General features: G+C 41.3%; 1 protein-coding gene across 3 annotated transcripts in view; it reads right to left on the bottom strand.

Moving 5' to 3' along the window:
• The window catches only part of ctnna2 (catenin (cadherin-associated protein), alpha 2), a 224,977-nt gene that overhangs the window by 10,306 nt on the left and 188,941 nt on the right, over positions 1-25,730 (bottom strand). For all 3 annotated transcript variants that reach the window (XM_040186278.2, XM_078109035.1, XM_078109034.1), the window contains 5 exons: positions 17,439-17,531; positions 15,900-16,056; positions 14,267-14,467; positions 7,197-7,348; positions 5,040-5,153 (listed from right to left, as the gene is read on the bottom strand). In XM_040186278.2, coding sequence (XP_040042212.2) covers positions 5,040-5,153; positions 7,197-7,348; positions 14,267-14,467; positions 15,900-16,056; positions 17,439-17,531 — 717 coding nt within the window. The remainder of the gene's footprint in view (positions 1-5,039; positions 5,154-7,196; positions 7,349-14,266; positions 14,468-15,899; positions 16,057-17,438; positions 17,532-25,730) is intronic.

Here is a 25,730-nt window from a genome sequence, read left to right as displayed (position 1 = left end):
GGAAAGAAAATAATACAAAGAGAAGAGCTGTAGCACCAATTGGATCAATTTTTTCATACTGGTACTTTTTAATCCACCCTACAAAACTTAAACAGTAACTTCGGACAAAATGCATTTTTAAACTTTACATTTAATGACTGGAGCTTTTCAAACCCCTCGACGTGTTATACCCATAAAAAGCAAATCCATTTCTGCCTTCATTTGTTCCCTCAGAGGTATTTGGGGGCAGGTCCAAAACGGCATAAATCTTGTGGCAAGGTCACAGGCTCAGTGAGAACCCGGTTTTATTTTGGAGATAAATGTATAATTACCTCGCTTCTTAGACCAGAGAATGAATAATTCATTTGTTTAACATTATGTCAAAGAGGTGAGCTGGAAGGAAGAGTAACCTGGGTTCCATTAGGTCGATTCTATTGACTTGAGAGGGACAGAGAGAAAACGGCACAGTAAAAAAAAAAGAAAAAAGACACCAGTGTTTTTTAACCTCATCTATTATTGACTTTTCTCCAAGAATTGCTATTTTCTTATTGAAATAATCACCCTTGTCCTCATTCCCTCTCTCACAGCAAAGCTGGTGTGTGGGGGTGTAGTGGGCTCAGTGAGAAAGTGCTCATGTCCACTGCTAGATATGTCAGGAGAAAATTGAAAACAAAATATATAGATGACTTGTCCTTCTGATATTCTTTGAAAATCAAAACGAGCTGAAACAGGAGCAGGTCCTCCATCCAAGAGAAAATAATGAAATTTCGGATTGAAAATGAAAAGCACGAAGGCACAACTTTTTCATCAGAGGCCAATGGAGCTTCGGCCTGCCGATCACTTTGTGAGCCCGTTTGTGCAAAGCTTTGGTGGCGGTTAGCTTGAATGAAACCTGGGCCGAGTAACCAAATGAGCAAAACCAGCCCCCCTAAGCCCAGTGTACATTCCCTATTTCCTGTGCTGCCTGTGCCAAGACACACAAACAACAGCATGGCCTGTTCCATCATACCGCATGTGGGGTGAAAACACTGCTCACATTTAAAACAAATACAACACTAGACTGCACACTGATATATTAACCATTTAGAACAGACTGCTGATTCAAGCAGGGAAAATTTGTAATGACTTTGCAGGAGTCGCTGTGAATCGTGGGTGGCACGCAGTTGGCCCCCTACACCGCCCACTAACTAACCTATGAGAAAACAACCGCGCATGTCGGCCAATGCACAAGTCAAATACACCGCCACAAGTTCACCTACTAATCGGACTGATTCCAAAATTCAGTATGCAGGTTTGATTATAGTTTAATCAGCACTAATGGGCATTTTATTAAAAACATTATAAATAGAGAACAAATTGAGTTTGTCTCATAACAGAACACTTACTGTCTTGTTTTTAAACTATTTAGTTTGTTGCTGATTTCCACGACACATTTTTCGTATTAATGTCTGTTTTAATATTAGAAATGGGCACTCAGTGCAGCGCAGATTTCCACAAGCTGTGTCTGCAAAAACCACTGCAGTAATGTTTGATTGACGAAATCCAACCCATATTTAGGTAAACCCTCATATAAACATATAGTGGCTGTTTTTCACATACATGTTTTAGTTTATTTAGATGTCTAGTGTGCATCTCACCTCACCAGCGTACCTGCCGTATGTGTCAAGGCATCAAGTCTATTCTGCAAAAATTGGCCTATAAACGTGTTGGCGATGCGATAAAAAAAGCTCGGAAAAAAACGTGTCTGAGCAGCAGCTAAGCGGAAGTGATGAAGCCATTTGTGTGCGTAGTTCAGTGAGCTCTTTGTCCAAAACATAGTCATGAACTATTAAAGTGAGCCAATTGTTTCCCCACGAACGCTCTACAGTATGCTCTCCCCCCACTGTAACTTCGGCCATAGAGAAGTGGCTGCAGAAGATTCAATAAGATGAATTATCACTACTGGCTCGTAATAATTAGAGAGAGGTGGTGCATACCTGTGTACAGTAGAAAAGAAAACAAAATGTGTGTTGAGAAAGTATCAACTTGACCAACGCTGGCCACCCAAAAACATTTTATTGCTGCAGCAGAAAGTGAGATCAGCAGTGGACAGGCACACAGGCGCACACTGACTCATGCGAGTGATCACATGTTTCTCCTGGTGAAGACGGCACAAAATGATGTATTATTATAAACTAAATTTTTTTTGCAAAAAACATAATGGAGGCAAAGATGTACAGTAATTGCTACCTAATCAATAGCCACATAGATGAGTGCAATGTGCCACCAAGCATGTCATTCTAACCTCAGGGCTCATTTCTTTCCTGCGCCCAACTGTTGGGCTGAAATAAATTATTCACGTATTTCTATAATTGAACCAAGCAGTAGACCCCCCAGTGGCAAAATGGTTGCTACGACATTGAAAAGAAGCAGTGTTAGTTTTGCTGAATGCCATTAGAATGAGTAAGAAAGAATGTAAACTACAATCAGAGTTTTTTTAGATTTGAATATTTCTGTTAGAGCAATCAAATATTTTTTCTCTCTCCATATTCTGCACATAACAGCTGCATTAATCCAACATGAAATGCTCCCCCAAACAGCTAAAGGGAACAAAAAGTCATGAAACTCAACAATTTGGATTGGAAATTTCCATTTCTAAAATAAGAGATCAAGGGAGGTTGAGGAGAAAGTGAGGGATTTGGTTGGTATTCAAATTCACTCTGAAAATGATGTGACAAAAGAGAGAGAGAGTTTAGGGAAGGATGCGAGAGAGAAAGAGACATACAGGAGGGAGGGGGGTGAACACAAAGAAAGCTGCAGCACAGGGGTAAACACATGAGCCAATTGGGACGTCAGGGGAGCAGAAAGGCACTTGGTGAAGGCCCCCTCTCTCTCTTTCTCTCCTCCCGTGCTCTCTAGAATTCACTTATCCCTAAATCCCTTCCCCTACTTTACTGATAACAACAAGGAGCGGGCCTTGGGAGCTTAACATGGTGGCAAATCCGGCCGAGGGAGTGCTTCGCCCAATACACTCGGCGGCAGCGGCTACGTCTGCAGGGATTAGTGCGCTTTCCGGGTTTCTTCACCGTGCGCAGCTTCTTGAAATGACTTTAATTTGTTTCATTTGAAATAAACTGCCCAGACAGTCGGAGTTCAATTTTATGGATGACCTATCAACAGTGTTATCCAATCACTGTGTTAAGAGATGTTCGGTGTCTGTGTATGTGTGTTGAAGACGGGGAGTTGTGTGTTCTTTTAGAAAGAGAGGACGTACAGGTCCCCTGTCTGTTTTTCTGTCTTCTCCTCATTCATGTTTGCGCTAATAAATTAGCTGTGCACATGGGAGTGACAAACGAAGCAACCAAAGCAGTGGAAACAAAGGCTCCTGGCAGGGCCCTGGGCTTGATTTGATTTGTTTCTACAGTGAGCGAAGAAGAGACAGTGAAACCAAGAGAGTGAGAGGGAGCGGAGGGGTTTGTAGGGATCATGACTGTAAACCTGTGTGTGCTCACGTCAGCTCCTATGGAGAAAATGGATTACACTTCCCCTTGTCTGTTTGAATACAGACAGAGAGCATCAGTGTGCGCTTGGCATGACCGTGCAAGGACAGCAAGCTTTATTCTGACACGACAGGCTGAGGCGGAGTGGGCAAACGCATCTTTTATAGATGCCTCCTGCGTGTGTAAGTGTTTCGTCTGTGAGGGCATAACGTTGTCTATGATCACGTTCAATAACCCCCTTAAACCGAGGCTGCATGAACAATCTTCACATTTAGCCACTTCACCCTTTAATCCGCCTCATAGTGCTTTGTATCGCAGCAACAAGTTAAAACAAAGGGACACGATGCGACTTCAAACTGTTCCCAAGTAGAGCTACCCACACGAAGCGCAGCTGAGTGCCAGGAGAAGTGGTTGACAGTTTGGTGCTGCGAGGCTCCCTTGTGTGGCTGTGTTGGTGCGTCTAAGCTCAGATGGCTCTGCGACGTTACGCTGCGGGAGCCTTAGTGGGAGTGAACATACAACAAACTCAAAGCTCTTCTCACCCAGGACCCCCACAGTCATCCCGGAGAAGCTATTGTGCTCCCGTGGCATCGGTTTGTGCCTTTTTTCATGGTTGCATGGAACATTTGTTAAACTTTCATGAGGTACATTTGCATTCACCAATGGATTTGCGTTGTGTTGTCTTGTCTTTCCTCACTGCTAATAACAGAAATATTTGATTTGATATGTTAAACGTGCCCATAACCTCCTACCAATGGATGGAGGCTTGCCTGTTGGTAGATACCAATGGTCAGAGTTATTTTTGTTTTAGCTCCTATCAAAATGCATTACAATTTGGGTAACAGCTAGTAAACACAGCAGCAGCAATACATTTTGGTTTTGAGTTTATTAATGTTCCTCGTCTCACTCCATGTGTTTGCAGACTGTGTAGAGACCCAGGCAGTATAATACAGGCCTGTGCCATAGGGACAGGCATTGGGCCACGTCATACATACAATCCATTCAATATACAACACATCACCTCAGCGCCAGTGTTGTTGACGGGGACGGGGGGGGGGGGGGGGGGGCACCGATACCCTCTTAATGTTCCTTAAGCTGAGCGCAAGTGAAACATTTCGAATGCGCACTAAAGCCCGGGCCCTGGCTATTGTGACTGAAGCCTTGGCACAGCACTAGGCAGAATCCTTTCCTTTGTGCGGCATCAGAAGGGAATTAGGTAATTACCTCTTTGTTTGTGATTGCAATTTTACACCTGCCACCCCCAAATGGCGTTTATTTAAAATAACACTTCTTGCTGTGAGGACTTTAATGGACTTTCATGCTATGTGTGTGAAACTAGTGGATACTTGGCTCAATCATTTCCAGAATGGCTAGAGAACAGGGGTAGGTGTTGAGGTGGGATGCGGCGCAACTTGCACCCGCGGCCTACGATTGAAGCAGCATCACTTCTATGATGCATTTGGGCTTCTTTCCAAAGCCTTAGCCAAGTCAAATACACATTGCCTTTATCTGTATTTCTTTACAACAGAGAAACATAGAGTTTTCTGAAAAGTAGGGGAAGGGGGGGGGGCACCCACTCACCCGAGCACTCTGCCCAGCAATGAGCTGGTCATCTTCAGTCTGTACACTGGTCCTGCTGCGAGTGTCATAGTCCTCCTGTTCAAAGTCAGAGTCATCCTCCAGCTCCTCTGGTGTCTGTGAGAAACACAAAGACAAATGGAAAAAGTCAGAAAGATACAAACGAAAAAAAGAAAAAAAAGGTCTTACAACTTCAACTACGACCGTTGAAAAAAGCAACTTTGACTTCATGCCGTTCTGTGCAAGAATCAGGTGAAACCGACAGCATTTGTTTCTGGGTTTTTGTTCTGTATACAAAGCCTCAACTAATATTTGAACTCGAATCAAGCAAAGCCTGACAGACAGCGATGTCACAGAATGAAACACGACATATCGTCATCATCTGCATAACTTCAGGGAGACTTCCTCCCCTCACCTGAACACTTCTGTCAAAATGAATAACAAACTGGCGACACAAATACAAACCCAGTTGCACAAACACCTGCCTGCCTTCTTCGACACACATATTGAAAGCACCGGTCACGTTTTAGTGAATTAAAGGGGTCACTGTAAAAAGAAAATGCTTGAGAGACAAAGCAGTGTTTAGCTTTAGAGATGCTTTATTTATGCGGTCACCTGAATATTGTCATTTGAGGAAATATTTGCACATTCAGAAATGAAATCTCACAGCAGGGCTCATTTATTTCAAAGAGGAGTCGACTTTAGCTTTCAACAATTTAGTGTAGATATTTTAGGCAAAGGATATTTCTTTATTTGTGTCATAAGTTGAACATAGTTTGTTTTCACCAAGCCTAAATAATTGAAAAAGTCATTTGGAGCATGAGTAATTTAAGAATGAATATGAAGTTACGATGTCTTACTAATAACGATTAGTAAGACATCGTAACTTCGTAACGATTAGCTTAATTAGCTTAGGTAGTAGAACATCTCAAATTCAAGCTTTCCTCTTCATGTGAATATTCAAGCTGGATTCCAAAATCCAGGGTAATATAACCACATAATAAGCAGCTGTGTTACTCATTTCACTGTTTTTTGATCAAAAATCCAGCCAGTAGATTGCTTTATTATTATAATTTGTGACCTTGGAAGCGGAGGATGCAATTATTCTTAGAGTGATAATATACAAGAAACCACATATTGTTTCGTAGCAACTTAAAACGCAATGTTGCAGCATCTGAAATGGCCCTGAACTGAAGGATGTATTATTAAAGCAAGCCTTTGCCGGTTGTATTTTATTATCTCAACAGGACACGAAACAATGTGTTCCCCTTCTTTCATACATGTTCCATTTCATCCAGTACTCATCCCATTCCGCTCTAAATGTGTACGTGGGTACATAAAAGCCAGGAAAAAACTGTTTTTTAGAACTTTTATTATAACTTTAGTATTTTCTCAAGACCTTCCTCATTTTTTAAACACCGTGGAGAATTGGTCTCTTAATCCCTCGACTCTCCATAAGATCTTTGCCGTAAAAATTCTAAAGGAGCCACGACTCGGATTTAGAGAGAGAAAAATAACACGGACGCTTAAAAATGAGTGCAGACTAAACTATTACACGTGGCACAAACATTTGCTATGTGTACGATGGAGTTTGACAACAGAGAAAGCAACGATCTTCCAAGTTGTCTCCTCGGAAAGTAATTGAACTCGGATGGGATTATGAAGCCAGCTGGTCCCGGGCAGTTCAAAGCTGCCTGGTTTACATTATTTACCAACATCAAATTATTTTCCATAATTAGATTTTTTTTCAGTGCTGCACTGGGAAACCTTCCAGTCTGCATAAAAGTTGAATGAATTACATGGTAAAAAATGGAAAAAAATACACAAGATACTGTAACATTGGAGTATTCGAGACAGAACGGCTGGTGTCATGTTGTTATGCAGCATTTTTATAATGATCATGTTGGCAGAGCATTTTTATATTGGTAGAGCAAACTGTGCCACTGATTAATGGACCAATTTAATTAAATATGTTTGATAAAGGCTCCCTGACTGACTATTCAGCAACACCAGGAAATTCACAAATTTCAAATCTCAAATGTATTAACTTTTTTGAGCAAGGCAGTAAAACATTTCTGGACATGGTTAACTTCTCAAAAGACATCCATTTATGTCGCTAACACTCGCAGGGCAGTGTTTTTACTTTTTAGAGGAACATACCCTTATCATCAGGACAGCTTTCCTGATGTCACGTACGCCGTCGTAGACCAAGCGGGACGCGTCGATGAACTCATTCTCCTCAAAGGCCTGTGGAGGGTTCGTAGTCAGCGCTTCAATAGCAACCTCCACTTGTTCAGCAAAACGGGGCATGACTGCAGGGAGACACAGGCGAGAGAGATGTGACAGTCAGGTGTGTTAAACGTGTTAGTCATCTTTCACAATGGGTGAAAGCTTATCAATGAAAAAAGAAATGAAATGGTCAAAGCGCGATTATTCTAGTAGAGGCCGTCAACCGTCAGAACCTTTTCATCTCGAATTTTACAGCAGCAGGAATTACATGTGTCACCCTGAACGTCTGTGTGCGACAACATGCTTTTTGCACATTGCACGCCAATTAACTATTTAACCTTGGCTCACCCAACAGGAAGATCAGCCTGTGTGTGCCACATTTGTTTGTGTGCACACTGGCATTTGGCATGTGGAAGTATTTGTATGTATTTGTGTGTGCGCATGTGGAACCTGTGAGAAAGGCGTACAAGGGCGCTAACCTGCAAGCTCAACCTGTCAAATCACAATGAATGGAAACTAATTCATCAGTCTTTTGAGCCAAACAAAAGCCAAGCAACAAAAGAAAAGTCTCTATTGACTGTACAAATGGTTGGTTTTGTTGTCAGTATCAATTGGCCAGACCTGAAGGAAAGAGCTTTCTGCTCTTTATGTTTCCAAATCAATTGTACTGAATGTGAATATACATTAAATATTAACGAATACGCAGCGAAAGTTTGAATATTTAGCAGGCTACCTTTTCGACGTAATCTCCTTATGAGTCACGATAATTGAATGCAAAGTTTAATAATGTATTCGTTTAAAGGACGCTGTGCCGTTGAAAATTACCATAACAAAAGCCACGGTTTACCTGGACAGTCGTCGGCCAGAAAAGGTTCATTTGCTCCGAAGGAAATGATGGCTTTTTGGAACACTACAAATGCCTTTACCACGCTCTGTACTTTGCCCTAGAAGGCAAGGTGTTAGAAAAATTGTTGTATTGTATTGTAGAAATAATTTTGGATAGAAAAATGTTTTTTGCTATGTTAGAAAAAGATGCCTCGGCTGAATTGTAAATTGTCTGCTACAAATGTGTTTGCATAAGGAGTAGATTACTGAGGAGTAGATCCTCGAACTGATGTAAGACACCCCTCTTTTGAGAGGAGAACAAAGGTCTAATGAGGACAGACTGAATGGTATTTGAACAACAGAAAAAACGTCAAATAAGGTATGGCACCAGGCCAACTGTGTGGCTTTATTTTCAACACTGCCTTTTTAACACAGTAAACTAAATTAATTAGCCAGTTTGCACTGAAGGTGTGTCTGTAGTATACTTATTTTGTCTGATATGAAACATAAGCTATATTTTACCAAACATAAAAGGCACTACAAAAAAAAGTCTCCCTTTTCTTTTTTAATTCAGTTTAATCCACTTACTGCAGAAGCGTAAAATAGGCTTTTGGGAATTGCTGGGAAGGCGTTTTAAATAGAAATATTTAAATGTTCTCCGAGCTCTTAATGAGCAAAGTTGCTGATGCTAAAGGAGCAATTTCACTCATTCCAGTTGAAAAATGATGAAGGGAATTAAATGTGACCATGTAGGAATGGATTTTTTCACCCTGTAGGCTTAAGCATATTTAAAGTGAGAAGTTCTGGAAGCACAATGAATGCTTGGAAACCTCACAGCAGATATGGTGTGCCCCTCTGAGGTACCCACAACATTGTAATCAGAGAGGCCGCTGCCAAACTCATTTGATATTGTTTTTTTTAAATGATTTTTGGTGTCAGAAATGTGACAAAAGGTACCTAACATGAAAAGCCTCCGCTCATATCATCTTCGTATTAGAGATATGTAGGGGGCACACACACGCTTTCCTGCTCGTCAGTATGTGATGAGAACTGATGGTTTGTAGTCTTTGTTGTAGCCATGGTGATGGCATGCAACGTTTCACTCCGGGACATCACAATGGGAGCTGACTTCGATGCATCATTCCATAACTCGGCTTTGTGAGTAGACACCTCTAAAGACGTAACAGGATCTTGTTACTACACCCCCCCGGTTCCCCGAGCACCATGACGCCAAGCAACCCTGTTTGGGATTGTTCACATCTTTACTGTAAAGGTTGTGGCGGGCTCGGTCGTGACCTTCTTGGTCTGCACTGGCGCACTGGCGGCCTGTGTGTCCTGCTGCTTCGCTCTCTCGCGCGCCGCCGTCCCCCACTTGCATTTTTATGCAGCGGTAAAAGCAATCACCAGATCTGTTTCACCTGTGGCTGATTAAGCCTCTTCCCGGCACCGTTAGCTGACCCCCCCCGTCTCCTCTGCAGCTGAGCCCAACAACGCCCCGCCACACTGACCAAGGCGGTTACAGTACGACGAGACAAATTACTGCACCCAACCACCGACATGTCCATGCTGCCACGGCTAGTTAAGCACAACCAAAGAACATTCCGTGCAATTTAAAACCTTTATAGAATCTGAAACAGTCCCGAAATGTTCCTGGATCTTAAACTGGTACTTCAGGAAAACAAATCAAAGGGGCCATCCGATAAAGTGTAGCGTTTAGTGTTAACGTTTTCCACGAAAAGATAAGAGGGTTCTCCGGTAAAAGTCCTCTCTCTCTGCAGTACTGCGTCAAAATATGCAGAAGAAGGTTAAAAGTACATTTTAGCCCGGATAGTAGACAGTGTGTCACACTGAATCAAATGTTTAGATTTTATGTAGCTTTGATATAAATATATATATAGACAGTGAACGAGAAGTGTGTCCAAACTTTTGACTGGTACTGTATGACCGTACCGTACTGGATCCGCACCCTCTTCCACTGTAACTGCCGCTTCTATTTCCACACAGATTAAGCCTCACCTCCTCCACTGGGACGTTTGCCATCTGTTTCATATTTTCCAATCACCTGTATCAATGGATAACCATTTATATGGTGTCTCGCCAAGTCAATCCAGTACAATGAAGTCATTGCTGTCCTGATTAAAGATTTTAACATAAATGGGGAGTTACTTTTACTCGGGCCAGACACACCGTCTGGTTCTCAGAAGTATTATTTTTCAAAGTGGACAGTGTGAAGTGTCTTCACTCCTCTCCCCTCAGACTCTGCTGCACTTCTTTTTAGCACTTGATCCACTGATTTACAGCTGTGACATGCGGGCGGCAGTGTGTGCATGTGTGTGTTATCACTCGCTGCAAAACCCTTCGCTAAATCCCATTTGCGTCCCCCGATGTAATAGCAAGAAGCAATGCCACCCTGCTTCTCTAAATGGCACACTGACTACGGCCATACATCAGTTTTTTAATCTACCCTCTCCAGGCGCCACATTAAGGATCGACTTGAAAATGTGTCCTTTTTTTTTTGAGGATTAGTTTAAACACAGGGAGTTAGTGGGCAGAAAAGTGTCTCTGGGAAGAAGGAGGGAGAGGGGGAAAAGAGAGAAAAGCCATAACCACTTTCCCATTAGGCTATTGATTTTTCTCCCTCTCAAGGACACGCTTCAATCCGGGGCCTTTTGTGCGGACTGTCCGTCAGGAATCTATGGCCCCGCTTTACACCCAAGAGTCGTGTGCCTTGGCTGGCTGTTTTTGGCCCGGTCATAAATTTGACCACGCTCAATATGTGAACGAGACATGGGCAAACGGAGACAAGGTCGAATGGCAGGCGGTTGTGATAAGCGTCCCGTCGCAGCTGTCAGAAAGACAAGGATGCGATTGGCCAAGTGTCTGTGGGCACAAACACTGGGGCAATCAAATACACTAATACAAACGCACACACACAAACACACTCGAGCACAGTGTAAATGTTTCGCACATAGACAACACTGAGAAAAGGGAAAAAGGGAACCACATCAATGAATTCCACTAAGATTCCTGCTCAGAACGCTTAGTGAAATCCTTGTTGGCAGCTATTGATTTTTTTTGTTTGGTAGAGTCTAGTTAATTGGACTTGGCACCCTCTGAAAGGTGTGCCGCCCTATATCCTTTTTCTTTGTTTCAGCAACACTTAATCATCTTTCCCCCAGCTATAGATTCCTACATCTGGTCTGTGAAGACTAAGGGGGGCATAAGTTCACAAGGATCAATAAACGCTTTATGGTCCAGATCAGATGTGCATGGTAGCCCCTAAAACCCCCAAACTACCAGCAATAAGAGGGGAATGGGAAGGGATAACACAACAACCCTTCATTCAAGAGAAATATGGAGCCAATGAAACTCACACAGTTGCCGGTTACCTGCCTTAACATCTCAATTAGCACGCACAATTGAAAGCACACAAGGCCTCGTTAAAGTTGACGTAAAACAGAATACTTCCCCGAGGCCATTCAGACTTGACTATGTAATGCATCGTTATGGACTGTATCATCCCAGCCCTTGCCTTAAGGGTCAGTTGAAAAAGCAGTTAAATTTCACTGAACATTGTCTATTGTTGTTGTTCCTTGTTGTTGTTTTTGAGCACAGTGCATTACCATTATTATCTCTGTTTAAATACTGTAATACCGTCTTCAACTATGAATAATAACAATATTTATTTTTTGTAGCAACAGTGTATTTATAGCCATCCGTGTGGTTCTCAAAGTTTTCTGTCCAAAGTACAGAACGTGATCGTGTGTAGGTGGCTGAAGTAATCCATACTGACAGATCAATAATAAATTGTATTTTAGTGGGATTCTTTTTTATATAAAACTTTAAGGAAAAAGTTTAGAATTTCTGAAATGTAGAGAATTAAAAAAACATAGTTCTATTAAAGAGAAATGCTTCCGTAAAACAATTCTCTAAAACTGGCGTCTGTCTAACTGTATGGTTGCCTTTTCCAGGGCATAATGAATTTTCTCTCTTTTGTATAAAGCATAGATATAGTACGCCTTTCATTTTCTCCATTAGATTTCCATTATGATGAAAACAAACAAGTGGGAAAATCTACATTTTATTGGTTGTCCTCAGTAAAACTGAAATAATGCTTCTGGGGTCCTGCTGACTAAACACAAGCTGCATTCTCCACGGATGTTTAATAGAACAGCAGCACAATTACAAAGTCTTGGCGCGGGACCGGGTTATAGTCATATAAAATCTACCTTAAGTGTTCAAGAGATACTACCTCATCAATTAATTACTCCAATCAATTAAACTAAATTATACAATATATAACAGAATGTGCTGCAGACGCCATGTAACCAGACCAGCAATGGGGATCCACATGAAGATTAAAGAATAACTAGCACTGTGTGCAGTCCATTATGGTGGAGTCCAGCGGCAGTAGACTGACACTGGCTGACACGTGACTCACCAGATTCCCCTGATGCTGTTTGCCACTTATCATCTTGTGAAAGGAGGCGGGGGGTGTTGTGTCCCTCAATTATTCTGGCAGATGAAAGTAAAGAGCAAATAATAGATATAGCACCTGGCTAAATTGTCTCTAATGGTTTGAAAGGTTGGAACCGTGGGCTGGATGGATGGGTGAGTATGTAGAGGGGGGGGCTTTTGTAAAAGAGGGATTGTGGTTCCATTCTTGTGGACAGGTAGTTTTTAAGTAACTACTTTCCTTTCATCCTGTTTTCTTTTCGTCCACATTTTTCAATGGTGTACTTGTTTAAAGGCCTGTAAGCACCTGGTTTCGAGAGATTTGAGGAGCCATTTCATGGCGCAAAAATGTTACTGAAATGACACCTGACCTTTCTTCTTTTCTAATATAATGCCTCAAGGAAAATGCATTCATGACAAGAAACACTGACTTCTCAATCTGTGAACTGCTTTTGTTTCGCAAAAAGAGTGAGCAACATAATTGGCATTAATCTTTTCTACTGATGTGTATCCGGTCCGCACCGGCGTGTGTTTCCTACAGGAAATAGCAACAGTGTTCCACTCCAACAGTGATAAATGCTCTCCCTTTCTCCCATGTAGTAAATGCTGCCCAAACTCAGTCTCTCTGTGTGTGACAAAGCTTTGTTTAACAACGAAACACTACAGATAATAACTTCATCTAATGTTTCCATATTTAATAGGCATTATGCCCCTTGATTTTATCAATATGAACAAAAAATGGTCATGTTTACATTACATTTTACTCCCTAAAATGCTTTGTGTGTATATTTGATATTTAAAAAATGTGTTGGGTTTATACTTTAGATCTTACATTGTTCAGTTCTATGTTTACTAGCTTCCACGTTTGCGTCCCTACCTTTTCATGTTATTGTCGGTAATAAATCAGTTGAATAGTGTGACATTGGAATAAATGTTTATTGTGTCACCTACAGGCGTATATTTAAAGATATAATAAAAATGGAGATCCACTTATGGTCCAAACGCATGCATAGGGGTCTCTGAGGTCAAAAACTCTTCATGGAACCTTTAATGTGGCCTACAACTCAATATGCTAAAAGGACAATAATTTATTTATTACTTCTCTTCCAGTCAATAACCTCCCATCTTTTTCTTCGGCCCTGCACTCAATACCGTATACTAACTATACTAAAAATCATATACATTCAAATGCCCAATCTAGATACTTCTACTAAGTAGATTTTACTGCACTATGAAAGTGTACTGTCGCTGTATATTATTATACACAAGTTATTTAGTATTTAGAATCCATTCCAATACAGCTGTTGTTGTTGAGTGTGACCTGCCAAGCGGACGAATCCAGGTCTCCTGGAATGTGCCGTGATGCAGACACCCCTCAAAAAATAACTCATACAAAAATATTATAGGCTGAGGATTGAACAGGTGGTGACCGAGGCTGGTGTTAGAGCCAAGACACCGATCCAAACTGTGGGACACCCGGCATCCAGGCAATTACAGTGTGTTTGCAAGTCACTGAACAGAGTGGGAGGCTACATAAGGGCTAGCGTGTGTTTGTGTGTGTCTGTGAAAGTAGCTTAACTTGCCAAAAGGGTTGTAGCAGAATGTTTGATGCAGGCACGGGACAAAGGTGAAGGATACTTAATTCATCTTCACAATACACGGTGTTACATTACACTGTGACTTGTTGTGCCCCCCCCCGGCCTGGTGTAAGGCACACTAACCAGTCTCAGACAGGAGCCTGATGGACTCCAGCACGCGCTCAGTGTAGACCCCAGGTTCGTAGTTTTCCATCTCAGCGTTAATGATGTGGACCACGCGAGCAGCTCGGCCGCGGATGGCCCCGGCAGTTCGGTCGAGAGTGTCCACGTCTCCCTCTTGCAGAGCAATTACGCATTTGTTGACGTCCTCAAGGATGTGGTTCTCTTGGAAAAAGGCAAACAAGAACGACAGTGAGTGGAACGGCGGAAACCAAAGGATTTCTTTTTTTTTTTTTGCAGAAATCATATTTAGATTCCTCATTTTTTTCTTTGTGAACAGTCCTTCATGTTTTAAAAGCCCAGTGTTTAACATGTAGGAGGATTAATTGGTAAAAATGGAATAGAATACGTGTGACTATCAGTCAGCTATCTTCTATACTGCTTATCCTTAGAGGGGGCGGGGGGGCTGGAGTCAATCCCCGCTAACAAACAGGCGTGGGACGGGTTACACACTGGACGGGCCGCCACTCAATCGCATAGCTGACACAGAGAGAAACAACCATACTCTCACTCAGCTCCTTTTACTACAAGAACAGTGACATGCATGCATGCACGCGCACACACACACACACACACACACACACACGCATACACACAACGGGTCAGCGACCAGCAAATGGTTTAGTAACCAGGTGAAGTAAAGATTTCTCGACTTGACAGCAATAAATAAAGTAATAGCCAATACGTTATCAATAAATCCTGTATCTACATTTAACCAAAGTATTTTCTTCATAAACAATTTAAAACATAAGCTGTCTGTCCTCATAGTTAATCAGTTCTTGTTAACTTTGCTAGCAAAAAACAACAACCATGAGGACGGAGAACAAACAGATGGGCTGACTGATGATGTCGGTGCTCTTCATTATTGATTATTAGCGATCATAAACTTCACTGAGGAATTAAGAAAGAGAGGAGCATCGATCAAATTAGCTCCCTATATAATATTATCCTTAAGAAAAGCCACAATAGTTCTTTGAAACACTTGGAAGGGGAGCTGCTTGCTAATTGCAACCTCGCCATAATTTCCCACTAATGAGTGCAGATGATTAATATTGTACATAATTGAAACAGAGGTATATATATATATATGATTCAAAACCATTAAAAAATTAAATACAAATTGGATCGAATAAATGTGAAGTAACCTTCTTTTTAAAATCCTCTGGCTAATTCAACAACTAAAAGTGTTCCCTCAGGAATTTAATGAATATAAAGACAATTCAGAATTCTACAATGTCATATGTTGGTCTACATGTCAAGGCGAAAAATGTCTTCCAAAAAAATGGAAGATGTCCGGCTAAAAAGTAAAGGAAAGACAAAATGACAAAACAACAAAAACAAAACAACCTTATCCTTTTTGTCAGGTTTCTTTCTGAGTTTTCTGTGATTTATTATTTATTTTATAATTTTGTGTTATTCCTTACAATCCAAATTGTGATGGTTTTTCCCACCAAGGTGCTAAAATACAACTCTATAAATACCCTACTCCAACTTTGTGCCTACCATTAACCCCAAACATTTGTGTAAAATGAATGGCAATTAGGAAGCTTCCTCAACCAGCCAATCATATAAGAATGTGTGCTGCGTTGCCTCATACCTGACACAGAAAGGAAATCGTCCACAGAGGTGATGTCATCCACAGCCTCGGTCAGGATGCGCACCTGCTTCTCCCACTGATCCTTGAAAACGTCCATGTTGTCCTGGGCAACCTTGCTTTGGGGACGGGCAGCCAGAGTGAGAGCTGCGTTGATAACCTGCCAAGAGAGAGGGGCCAACATTTTTACACAAGGAATGTAAGGAACATCACATATTGTATTACTTAAGGATATTTTCCTTCTTTATTGTTTACAATTTACAGAAATGGCCTGACTTGTTATGTTGTTACTTTAAGTATGATTGGATAAAAATAATTCTTATGCATGTGTAAATTATTTCACCTACTGATATGTACATACTTGATAAGTCTGTGTACTCCAATCTGGTTCTGATTATTGTCAACACGTTTCCATGAAAAGAACAAAAACAATGGTAACTTTGCATTAATCAGTCTCTATAAAGTATCTGGCTATCCTGCCTGTCTGTGGTTAACCCCATTCTTATTATTTAAAGGAGATTGCAAATACATGGCTCGTTAAAAGAAAGTAGTGTGCAGGGAGTAAATCTTGGAATAAATTATGATAATATATTGTACTTGTTTATCTTAATGAAGCAGCTGCCATATTTTTCTAAGAGGAAAGTGTGTGAGTATATCAGACACAAATGTGTGTTGTCCAGAAAACCCATGGATCTATTAAAACATGTGAGAGCAGTTATCTTTTTTAGAAAATATCTCGGTTTCTGGGACTTTGACGTAAGATAAAAGCTTTGGCTTAAGGTTGAAAACATCAACACAAGACTTTAAAAATATAAAATTAAAGAGGGACTTTACCTACTTTTTCATTTTCTGAGATTAGCAGCATTTTGCTGAGACTAAATTCGCCATAAATCTGATGTAGGAACCCATGTACTGAGTTCTGGACATGGTCAGTGTGTGTGTGTGTGTCTGTGTGTGAGTGCTTTTGTGTCTGTTCCTTTCTGTAAAGATAACAGAGAGGGGTCAACTCTATATTCCTCTTTATTCCACCTCCTCTTTGTTCCTCCTTCTGAAGCCACAACGCCGGTGTCTTTTATGTGTTTACCTCCGTCTGCGTTGACCATTGCCAAGAGGTACGGAGAGACAGTTCCTCCCAAAGTTTTCTAAGTAAGTGGGTGTCAGCATATGTGCGTTGTTGGGCTGGCCTATTAGGTCCTCGATCTTAAAGTCAGCCGGCCTTCTCCATTTCTCTTCTCGATTGCAGTGTTGAGTCCCATGTGAGCGTGGCCAGGCATTAACCTTGGAAACACTGGATCGATATTGCCTTCCTCTGTTGCTTGCATCATGAGGAACTGTACTACAAGGTCCACCTACGCATTACTCATAGCTCTGCCTCCGATTCTGCAAACATTAGTTCTTTCCTTGTCAATTTTAGCTAAACTCTTTAGAGATACAACTTTGAGATGAGATCAGAAATCCTCTAAATGCGTTTGATTTACATCCTGTATCTAAGAATTTATAATATTTTACTACTGCTTGTGTAGCAATGTGTGTAGTCCTCACCTGAGGACAGAGGCTGTCGATTTGGGTTGCAGCCATTCGAACCAACTTCACACCCTCTTCATTGTTGGAGATGGAGCAAGCCAGGTTGGCCACCTGAATAAAGCCAAAAAAAAGGGTCACAACACTTATAACAGAGTGGTTTTTAGCTGAAGGTCATAAGCACAGACACGTTTTTTCGTTCCCACTCTGGCTCCCGACTGAACAGCATTGGTTTCACATTTTTTCTGTGGGTGCTAAAACAAAATGTTAGTACAACGAAACTCTTTGGTTGTTTAACTTATTTCTTCTCTCCGTACTGGCTGGAGAAATACAGTCCTGATGCAACTCTAATGTAAGTGATGGGGACAAAAATGTCAGTCCAGAAGTTATAACATGTTTCACAAACCTGACGTCATTGAAGAAAGCTTTTAATAGTCATTTTTTTCATCAGCGGAGTGGCACTGATATCTTCTGTCTGTCCGTGCATTTTTCTTCTTAGGAAGACTGTTTGGTTAAAAGGGACTGCTTAGGTGGAAAATACAAGTGTTTCTCAAATTTGAAACCACAACGGCATCTCTATCAATTTCTTATCGCTAGAAACACACACACACACACAGTGTGTTGTATTTCCCATGTGAAGCATCACACAGTATCACTGTATTTCACAGTTCATTCCATAACTTAAAACTCAATATCCAACACTATCCTTAAGTAAATCAGATTGCAGCATGAGCCCCAGCTTCCAAACTGAGCTAAACAGACACATGCCTGTTGGCGGCAATAGGTGTCAGTCCGTGTTACCACCTCAAGTTCTCACATGTCACCGTTTGAGGCAAATTGAGGTGAATCAAATTTGTGTTAGAGGACGCTTGCTTAGAGCTCTGTCTCTTTTCTCCTGACAGCAATGAGAACATTGATGGATTGTAGTCCTTTATGTGAAGCTGTATGCGTTTAAACTGCGAGTCTGAATTGAGTCTGTGTTCCAAGTAAATGAGAGTGACTGGTTGCAGAAGGTTTGAATAACATATGCCGTATAACATTACAGTAAAGAATAATAAACATTTCCAAAACCCTTTTTATGCTTTGACATATTTGAAAATATTTCCATTTCTGCGCAAATTTGCTGTAATTCAAAATGAATGCTTTATAGTTTCTATAAAATACTACCAGCAAAAAAAGGGCTGGCCAAATCAAGCCATTAGGATTTAAATGTTATTTACTTTTACTTGAATGGACTCCAGCAGCATCATACTTTTGGTTTACTCTTGGTATCTGTCTGACGGAACAGCAACCATTGAATTTACAATAGTAAAATGTCCCGTCATGTCACATCTAGGCTAAATACACTATTTCTTTTTGAATATTTTTGTGGAGTCAAATTTGTTTTCCAATACAAATTAATCGAAGTTTGCAGACTGAAAAAGAAATCGCACAGAATGTTTGCTGCGCGTCCATAAATAAAAGTTTACAGTATAAGTGCACTACCTGACTAATAGAAAACAAGTCCCCTCTATCTGCTTTTACTACACGGGTTTATTTTGTCTCGCTGTGCTCAGGCCCAGCAGCTAATGTGAGGCTTTGCAGAGCCCATGTGGGACAAAGGAGCAAAGAGCTTTGCAAAGGCTGTGCTGTGCCCAACAGGCCCACTCCCCTCTCCCTCTCACACCGACACACAGACAGCGCTGGGCCAGGGCCAAACGCGGCAACATCCAGCCAGAACTACTAATTGCAATTATCTTAGGAAGTGTCTCTCCTTTGAGGTTTTCTTTTGAAAGAGAGGAGGTAAAAAAAAAAACCCGAAGGTTTGATACTTTGCCGTGGAAGCCTAATGGTGATGCGGTCAAGGATGTTGGAATAGATTATGCGGTTCAAAGAGGTGAGTGAGATTGGGTGTGTGGGTGTGCAGATGCCTCTGTGTGTGTCTGTCTCTGAGAAGAGGAGAGGAAGGAAGCGAGAGAAAAATCCCTGCTGCATGCTTATTCTTCATTTTAGCCTCAAACAAAGAACTATCGATTCTGTCCTTTTGCCCTGCCCCGGATAATCACTTCAATTCTAATTTAATGAAGGTTTCCGCTGCATTTGGGGAGACGGGCGTTTTCATGGATGCTCTGTAATTTCCCTAAGTGAAGCTGAGTAAAAGACAACTGTTTGACAGTATTATTTCTTTCAGTTTCTTTATGCAGATAGTTAGAACGTCAAATATATTGTCAGGAGGCAATGATGACGGTAAAACATTACATGACATCTTAACAGTCTCTCTGTATAGCTATTTGGCACTGTCTAAGCTCACTGCATTTATATAATTTGTATCCATGAAATCTCATTAATCTGCTCTTTCTTGTACCTACCTATTATTCCCTATTTAATGCCCAAAACCTTTGCTGAATTACTATTAATGTTTTATGTCTTTGGTCATACTGGATGGAGTGCACACTTAAGTGGAAGTGCCAAAGAGCAGAGAAGCTGAGCCAGAAGAGGACTTTCCGAGCTTCACTCAGGGCGGTGAGTTGCCCCCGCAAAGAACCATTTCCACAGCTTCTTTGAGGTGGCTACGCCACACAAATCTACTTTCCAGTTACTAACTCTTTTAGGAACAACTAATAGAGCCGGTGTCACCCAAGGTGCCCGGGCGCGACAGCTTCACCCGGGAATAAAGGAGGGAATGGATTTAAAAAAGGAGAAGAATGGGAGTTGAAGAAGCAATCAGTGGGGATGACATTTTAAGTAATGTGATGTAACACGGAAGCACTTTGTTCTATTAAAAGTCTGTGATCTAGATGCTTACTTGTTGCAGGGATGGGGTTGGCAAAGGCTTTATTGACATACGGCTAAAGGGTTGTGTTTTATCTTTTTCAAATGCACCAAACCACTTGAATCTCTCGATGTACTTTTTTTTCCTGCCTCTCACCACCGGGGCACACACACACATAAAGCACTGACATCCAACTCAATACATAAACGGTTAACATAGATGTAGCAGAACATGTGGCAGGGGAACGCAGTATGCAGACTGTGGAACAATTACAGGCCCGTCTGTCCCAGGAGGGCTCCTATCTGTTTCGGCCTGTAACTAAGCACCCAGTGGTGACGCCTGTAGCTACAATGTACGGATCGTAGTTCACGGAAACAGGTTAGGATGCATTATAGCCAGGGTGACCCTGGATTTAAGGGTTGAGCGAAGGTCAAGTCCACAGGGGACGACATACAGCAGGAGTCGGTGAGCTGCTGTAGCTGTCAATCAAGCACGTCTTTGAAAATCAGTCCCTGTTAAAGAGGGAGGTACGTAGCGCCTGGGGGAAAAACGCCCTTCAGGCTTGCAGCTACATCAAAAGGCGTGCTGGTCTTTGCCGCACATCAGACAACAATATTCTCAAATAACGAGAACAAAGGCAAAATATTTTTAGGACTGTTTGTCGTGATAATGCTTTGATCTTATTATTATTAGAGCAACACGTATGTCATCCGTCTCACGACCAAGTGACTTAGAGTTGCATAATTAATACTGCCAAATATATTAGAAAATAATATAATCAAGCAGTCTCTCTTTCCCTTGTTGAGGAACAAGATTATTTGAAATTTGGGAATGTATTGAGGAGTCGGTTTTATTATTTATTGTTATTTACGTGTCTAAATTGTGAGGGACTCTAGTGCACTTATTCTATACATCCTCACATAGAATGGAAATTAAGTCAAAGGTTTGCAAGAAGACCGGCCCACTAATATGTAGCTGACAAGAATACCATCCTCCACAAACTGCCTCCCCAAAGAACCTTGGTGTGTATAATCCACGCCGTGCAGTTGCTGAAACACAAATGCGATCACACACAATGAAATAAACAGTGTCTTTCATTCTTGATATGCAGATATACACTATCTAAGATTTTGATTCTGTTCTGCTAATCTGCTAGCAATATGTTAGCAAATGTTTATTTACTCTAGAACATCTGTCTGGGGTCCTGACTTCACACAAAAATAACTGCATCACAGATTTACTGAACTAGAAGTCTTGCATGACACTCATGACCGAAAGGCGCACTGGCTACACTTAATATATTGAATATAATCAATATAAATAGTGATGCCTTTGTTTGCATTTTTCAATTGGAATACCAGATGATGCATTGCAGCCATTCCCAATATTTAAGTGAATCAATAATTGAAATGCAATTCCCCATTACTACTAGCAGATGAGTACTAAAGAAGTATGAAATGCATTGATGTAACACATTGTTTTTTTTACTTTTTATTTTTATCAAGAAAACAAAACTGTGCAACAATTTCCTTTACTTTTGAGTCTACACACTTTTGAATTAAAACAGCTTAGCCCTGAAAATCACCTCATGGTCTCCTTGACAACCATGACTTATTTCAGAGGCTGACAGAGTGTGATTTACAGTGATCGTTTCTTTGGAGCCGAGCTGAGGACTTGGTATTACTGCTAATACAATGGCTGCCTTCTCAGTAAATATGATAATTTGCTCCAGACAGCTCGGGAGGCAAACAGGCACCGCACGTAGGAAGAGACAGCAAAGTCCAGACAAGTACAGATGCATTCACAGGCGTACATGCACACAACACCGCAAAGGAGTGGAGGCCTTATGTAATAGAAAAGTATATTCAACCCTTTTTTAGTGCTAAATGTCAAGGACCAGTGCTTTTGTTCAGTGGCCACACACAGACACACACACACACGCGCTAAAATATATGATTTATTTACAAATTTGAACGTCTAAATGCAAAGGGCCAGGAAGCCGAGAGGATGGGCACCTAGAGAATAATATCCAGAATCTAAAATTTTATTGAGCCCAACAAGGGACACAGAGAGGTAATTTAAAGCAGTGTAAACACATCGTAAAGCAAGGGGGACAGAACTGTTTTGGGACAAGGATATACGGTGTACACGCGTGTGTGTGTTTGTAGGTGTATGTTTGTGTGTGGCTGTGTGGTGGTGAGTGCGTGTGTATTGTGTGGGAACTTGCAGCTTCAAATTAGCCATTCATGTTGCCATGAATGTCAGGCCACTAAAGAAAGCAAGGCGAGGAGAACAACAACCAGAGTGGTGTAAGCACAGGGCAGAACCTCTCACACTCAGTATTGGCCGCAGCGTCCCACTGCTTGCTTTGCTCAAGTCTAGTAGAGCAAAGGCCAGCGAGACTGATTTCTTTTGATAAAGCTCCAAGCAATCACCGGCACAGGGGGTGTTGCTACCACCTATACCGTCAGAGAGCTGTGTCTCCAAGGTAGGTAGCACAGTAGTTTGTTCATCTTACAACATCTTTTGCCTTTTGCTCAAGCTGGTACTGCAGCCACAGGGGCTCGGAATGTCTTGGTTGCAGTTCTTCTCCCCCAAAACAAAAAAGCAACTAGGCCTGTTTCAACTGAAGTATTGATTTCTCTTCCCATTCTCTCTCTCTCTCTCTCCGTCTCTCTATCTGCGTCTTTCAACTTCCCTTTCTTGGAGCGATGGCATAGCAGTCAGGCTTGGCACCAAAACATAATTATGAAAATGGACCTCTGGGTTTTTTCTGTTAATCTATCCCGTATATTCCACAGTCCCTCTGCACACAAAAGCTATTCAAAAAACCGTTTGAATTAAAATGTTTAGCCCACTCCACAGTAAAGAATGGTGTACTTAAATAAAAGCTCAAATAATCAGGAAATGACAATAAAATACAGTCTCACATGGTGTATTGTTTGCTGATCCGCAGCCGTCTAACTACCGAAGCAGAGGGAGATTTGAGCGCTCGATAGTTCCTGTCAAACACTGGCATCAATTTACACCCCGTGGCACCAATGACAGAGTGCCTCGACTCAGAAAGCAATTGCTGTTCTCTCCAACTTACAGCTTAGCGGCTAGCAAACCTAAATGACAAAGCCATAATCAGGCCCATTTTCAAGACATTCAATTCTGCAGCAAGACGTGAAATAAAGTAGTTGCAGCGTCAAAACCGCTTCCTTGCATAAGGTGCTTAATGTGTTCTAATATCAACGCAAAATGCCAACAAGTGTAACAGATATTTGGATTTGGAGATTTGTTCCCCAACAAAGGTCATGCAAGGTGTGATGCTTTTATATCTGCTAATTAGCATGTTGAAGATGTAATATATTCTTACTCAGTCCCATTTGGCCTTTCATATTGGAAAATGAGCTCCATCTTTCGGAGAGGACTAGGTTCTCAGTTGATCCAAAGGATATATAACTCCATGGTCCAATCTCAGACAAGATGTGAACACGGCAAGACCTTGACATTTCTCCACATCACATACCCCTGCTCTCTCAAATCTATCTAAAGCACAAGAAAAGCTTGATTGGTCTTGTTGGATGATAGATGCACAGAATGCGAAAGGTCAGCATTTGTCCGTCCTTAACGCATCACCCTCTGAATTGAGGGATGGGTGCAGAGAAAATACAGCCCGGAGGACAGGAGGGACATTGATGATTCATAAGATTGAATAGTTACTCATCCCATGTCATACATGGTAAGCATGGTGGAGAAATATTAATAAAGCACAGCTCAGGGTCAGAAAAACGTACAGCCTTTCATCTTAAAAGACATAGTGATCTCATCCCCATTTGTTGTATTTTGCAAATTCGGAGGACGACTTAGTAGGACGCCGTAGTATATTGACATTGTGAAGCTGTCTCTAGAATCTATTGCACGTTAGTCCATGCTGGGAGAGTGATCCCTCCTCGGTCACCCTTCTGGAACTTTCTTCATTTTTAAACCTTTTTTTGGGCGAGTTTTGTTCGGAAAATAATGACATTGTCAGTGAATGCTAAAATCAGAATTGTATACATCAAAGAAACATAAAAGAGCCGATGTGATTGGTTGTATTGAAATCAAATCATGTGCAGCCCATTTTCCTATTTGAAGACTAAACCTAGTTCTGTACATTCAAATTGTGTGAAAACAACAAGTCCTTCAGAGGCCCCGGAGGCCCCAGAAGGACTTATTGAACTGATGTGCTTGGTGCAGTTATGTGAGGAAGTCCAAATGTGCCAATGAAAATGTCACATTGATTCCTGTGCTTTTAAATGAACGCTTGCTTGATTTTCCGCCAGGTGAGAATATGCAAGTGTGAATACGTGAAAGGCCATCATGACACATCATGACTGCTGTGAGCAGAATTAACAGCAGAATTATGCGGTCCATCCTGATGGCCATCAGTCCTCCCACATCCTGAAATAACATTCCAGGGGTGTTAATAAATAACACATCATCTTTAACGCAGTGTGCGCCTAATCTCTTGCTGATATTCAAACTGTTTTACATGAATAATGTCTGTGGTGATAATCAGTACACTGCAGTAGACTGTGTTTTTAGTGCAGCTACTTCTCTGCACAGTGTTAAGTGGTGAGATGATAAAAGCGATGAAACAGAGAGCAGAACACAAATTGAAAAAAAAGTGGTATATTTTCCTCTCTTGTATCTTCGTACGGACAAATTTTGGTGACATAACAATCACAAGCAATCACTGTAAACATCTTATCTTTCACTTTACTGCCTTTATGAAGACCAACTTCTGGAGGTGTTAGGGACATCTATCTTGGATGATATCAGTTAACTTAAGTAGTAATGTCATGGCAACATTATGGTAGAGGACATGTATCAAAATACTAGATAAATCACAGAAAGTTTAAGGGCCCAGCGAAAAATCAGTTAAGCAGCTAATTACTTATTAAGAGGAAGACGTCCCTTTTGTCCTGGGGTTACAAATTAATGTAAACGCTGGAACCAAATGTGTTACAGGTTCTCTTCTTATGTCGCAATGATAAATCCTGAGTACAATTCATTTAAGATTGGTGTCATTAGGCTTTTGGGAACTGAACACTGTTACATCTATTAGTCCTTAGGGAGCTTATGTCTGGATATTTTCACTGTGAATCATGCACACACCTCTCCCTTTCCCCCTGGGAAATTCCGTAGATAACTCAATAAAACATGTATTTGTCATCAACCACTTTTGGGAATCGCTTGACTTAATGTATGACCAGCTGGGTCCAGCCTGTAGTTTTTAAGGTTATTTCCATTGTACAACAGATGGGAGGTTCTCGCTGTTACCAACAGGGAATATTCACAGATGCCATCCCAGGGGTGTTGTTACTGTGCTTTGTAATTGGATATTTGTCAAAAAATCTTTTTTGGCTTCACACACTAACCTACAGGTTTATCTGAACAGATCCTGATAACATTTACAGCCTCAAAGGGCTCTAAAAACACCTACAATTAACCAATAAATTGTTCATTAAAAGGTGAAAATCACAGCTTTTGTATCTTTATTTGTATGTGAACAAAGACAGGCTCTTAATGTG

Source organism: Gasterosteus aculeatus, chromosome 9 (genome assembly GCF_964276395.1).
Source record: "Gasterosteus aculeatus chromosome 9, fGasAcu3.hap1.1, whole genome shotgun sequence".
Lineage (NCBI taxonomy): Eukaryota > Metazoa > Chordata > Actinopteri > Perciformes > Gasterosteidae > Gasterosteus > Gasterosteus aculeatus.
This window is presented reverse-complemented; position numbering and strand designations above follow the sequence as displayed.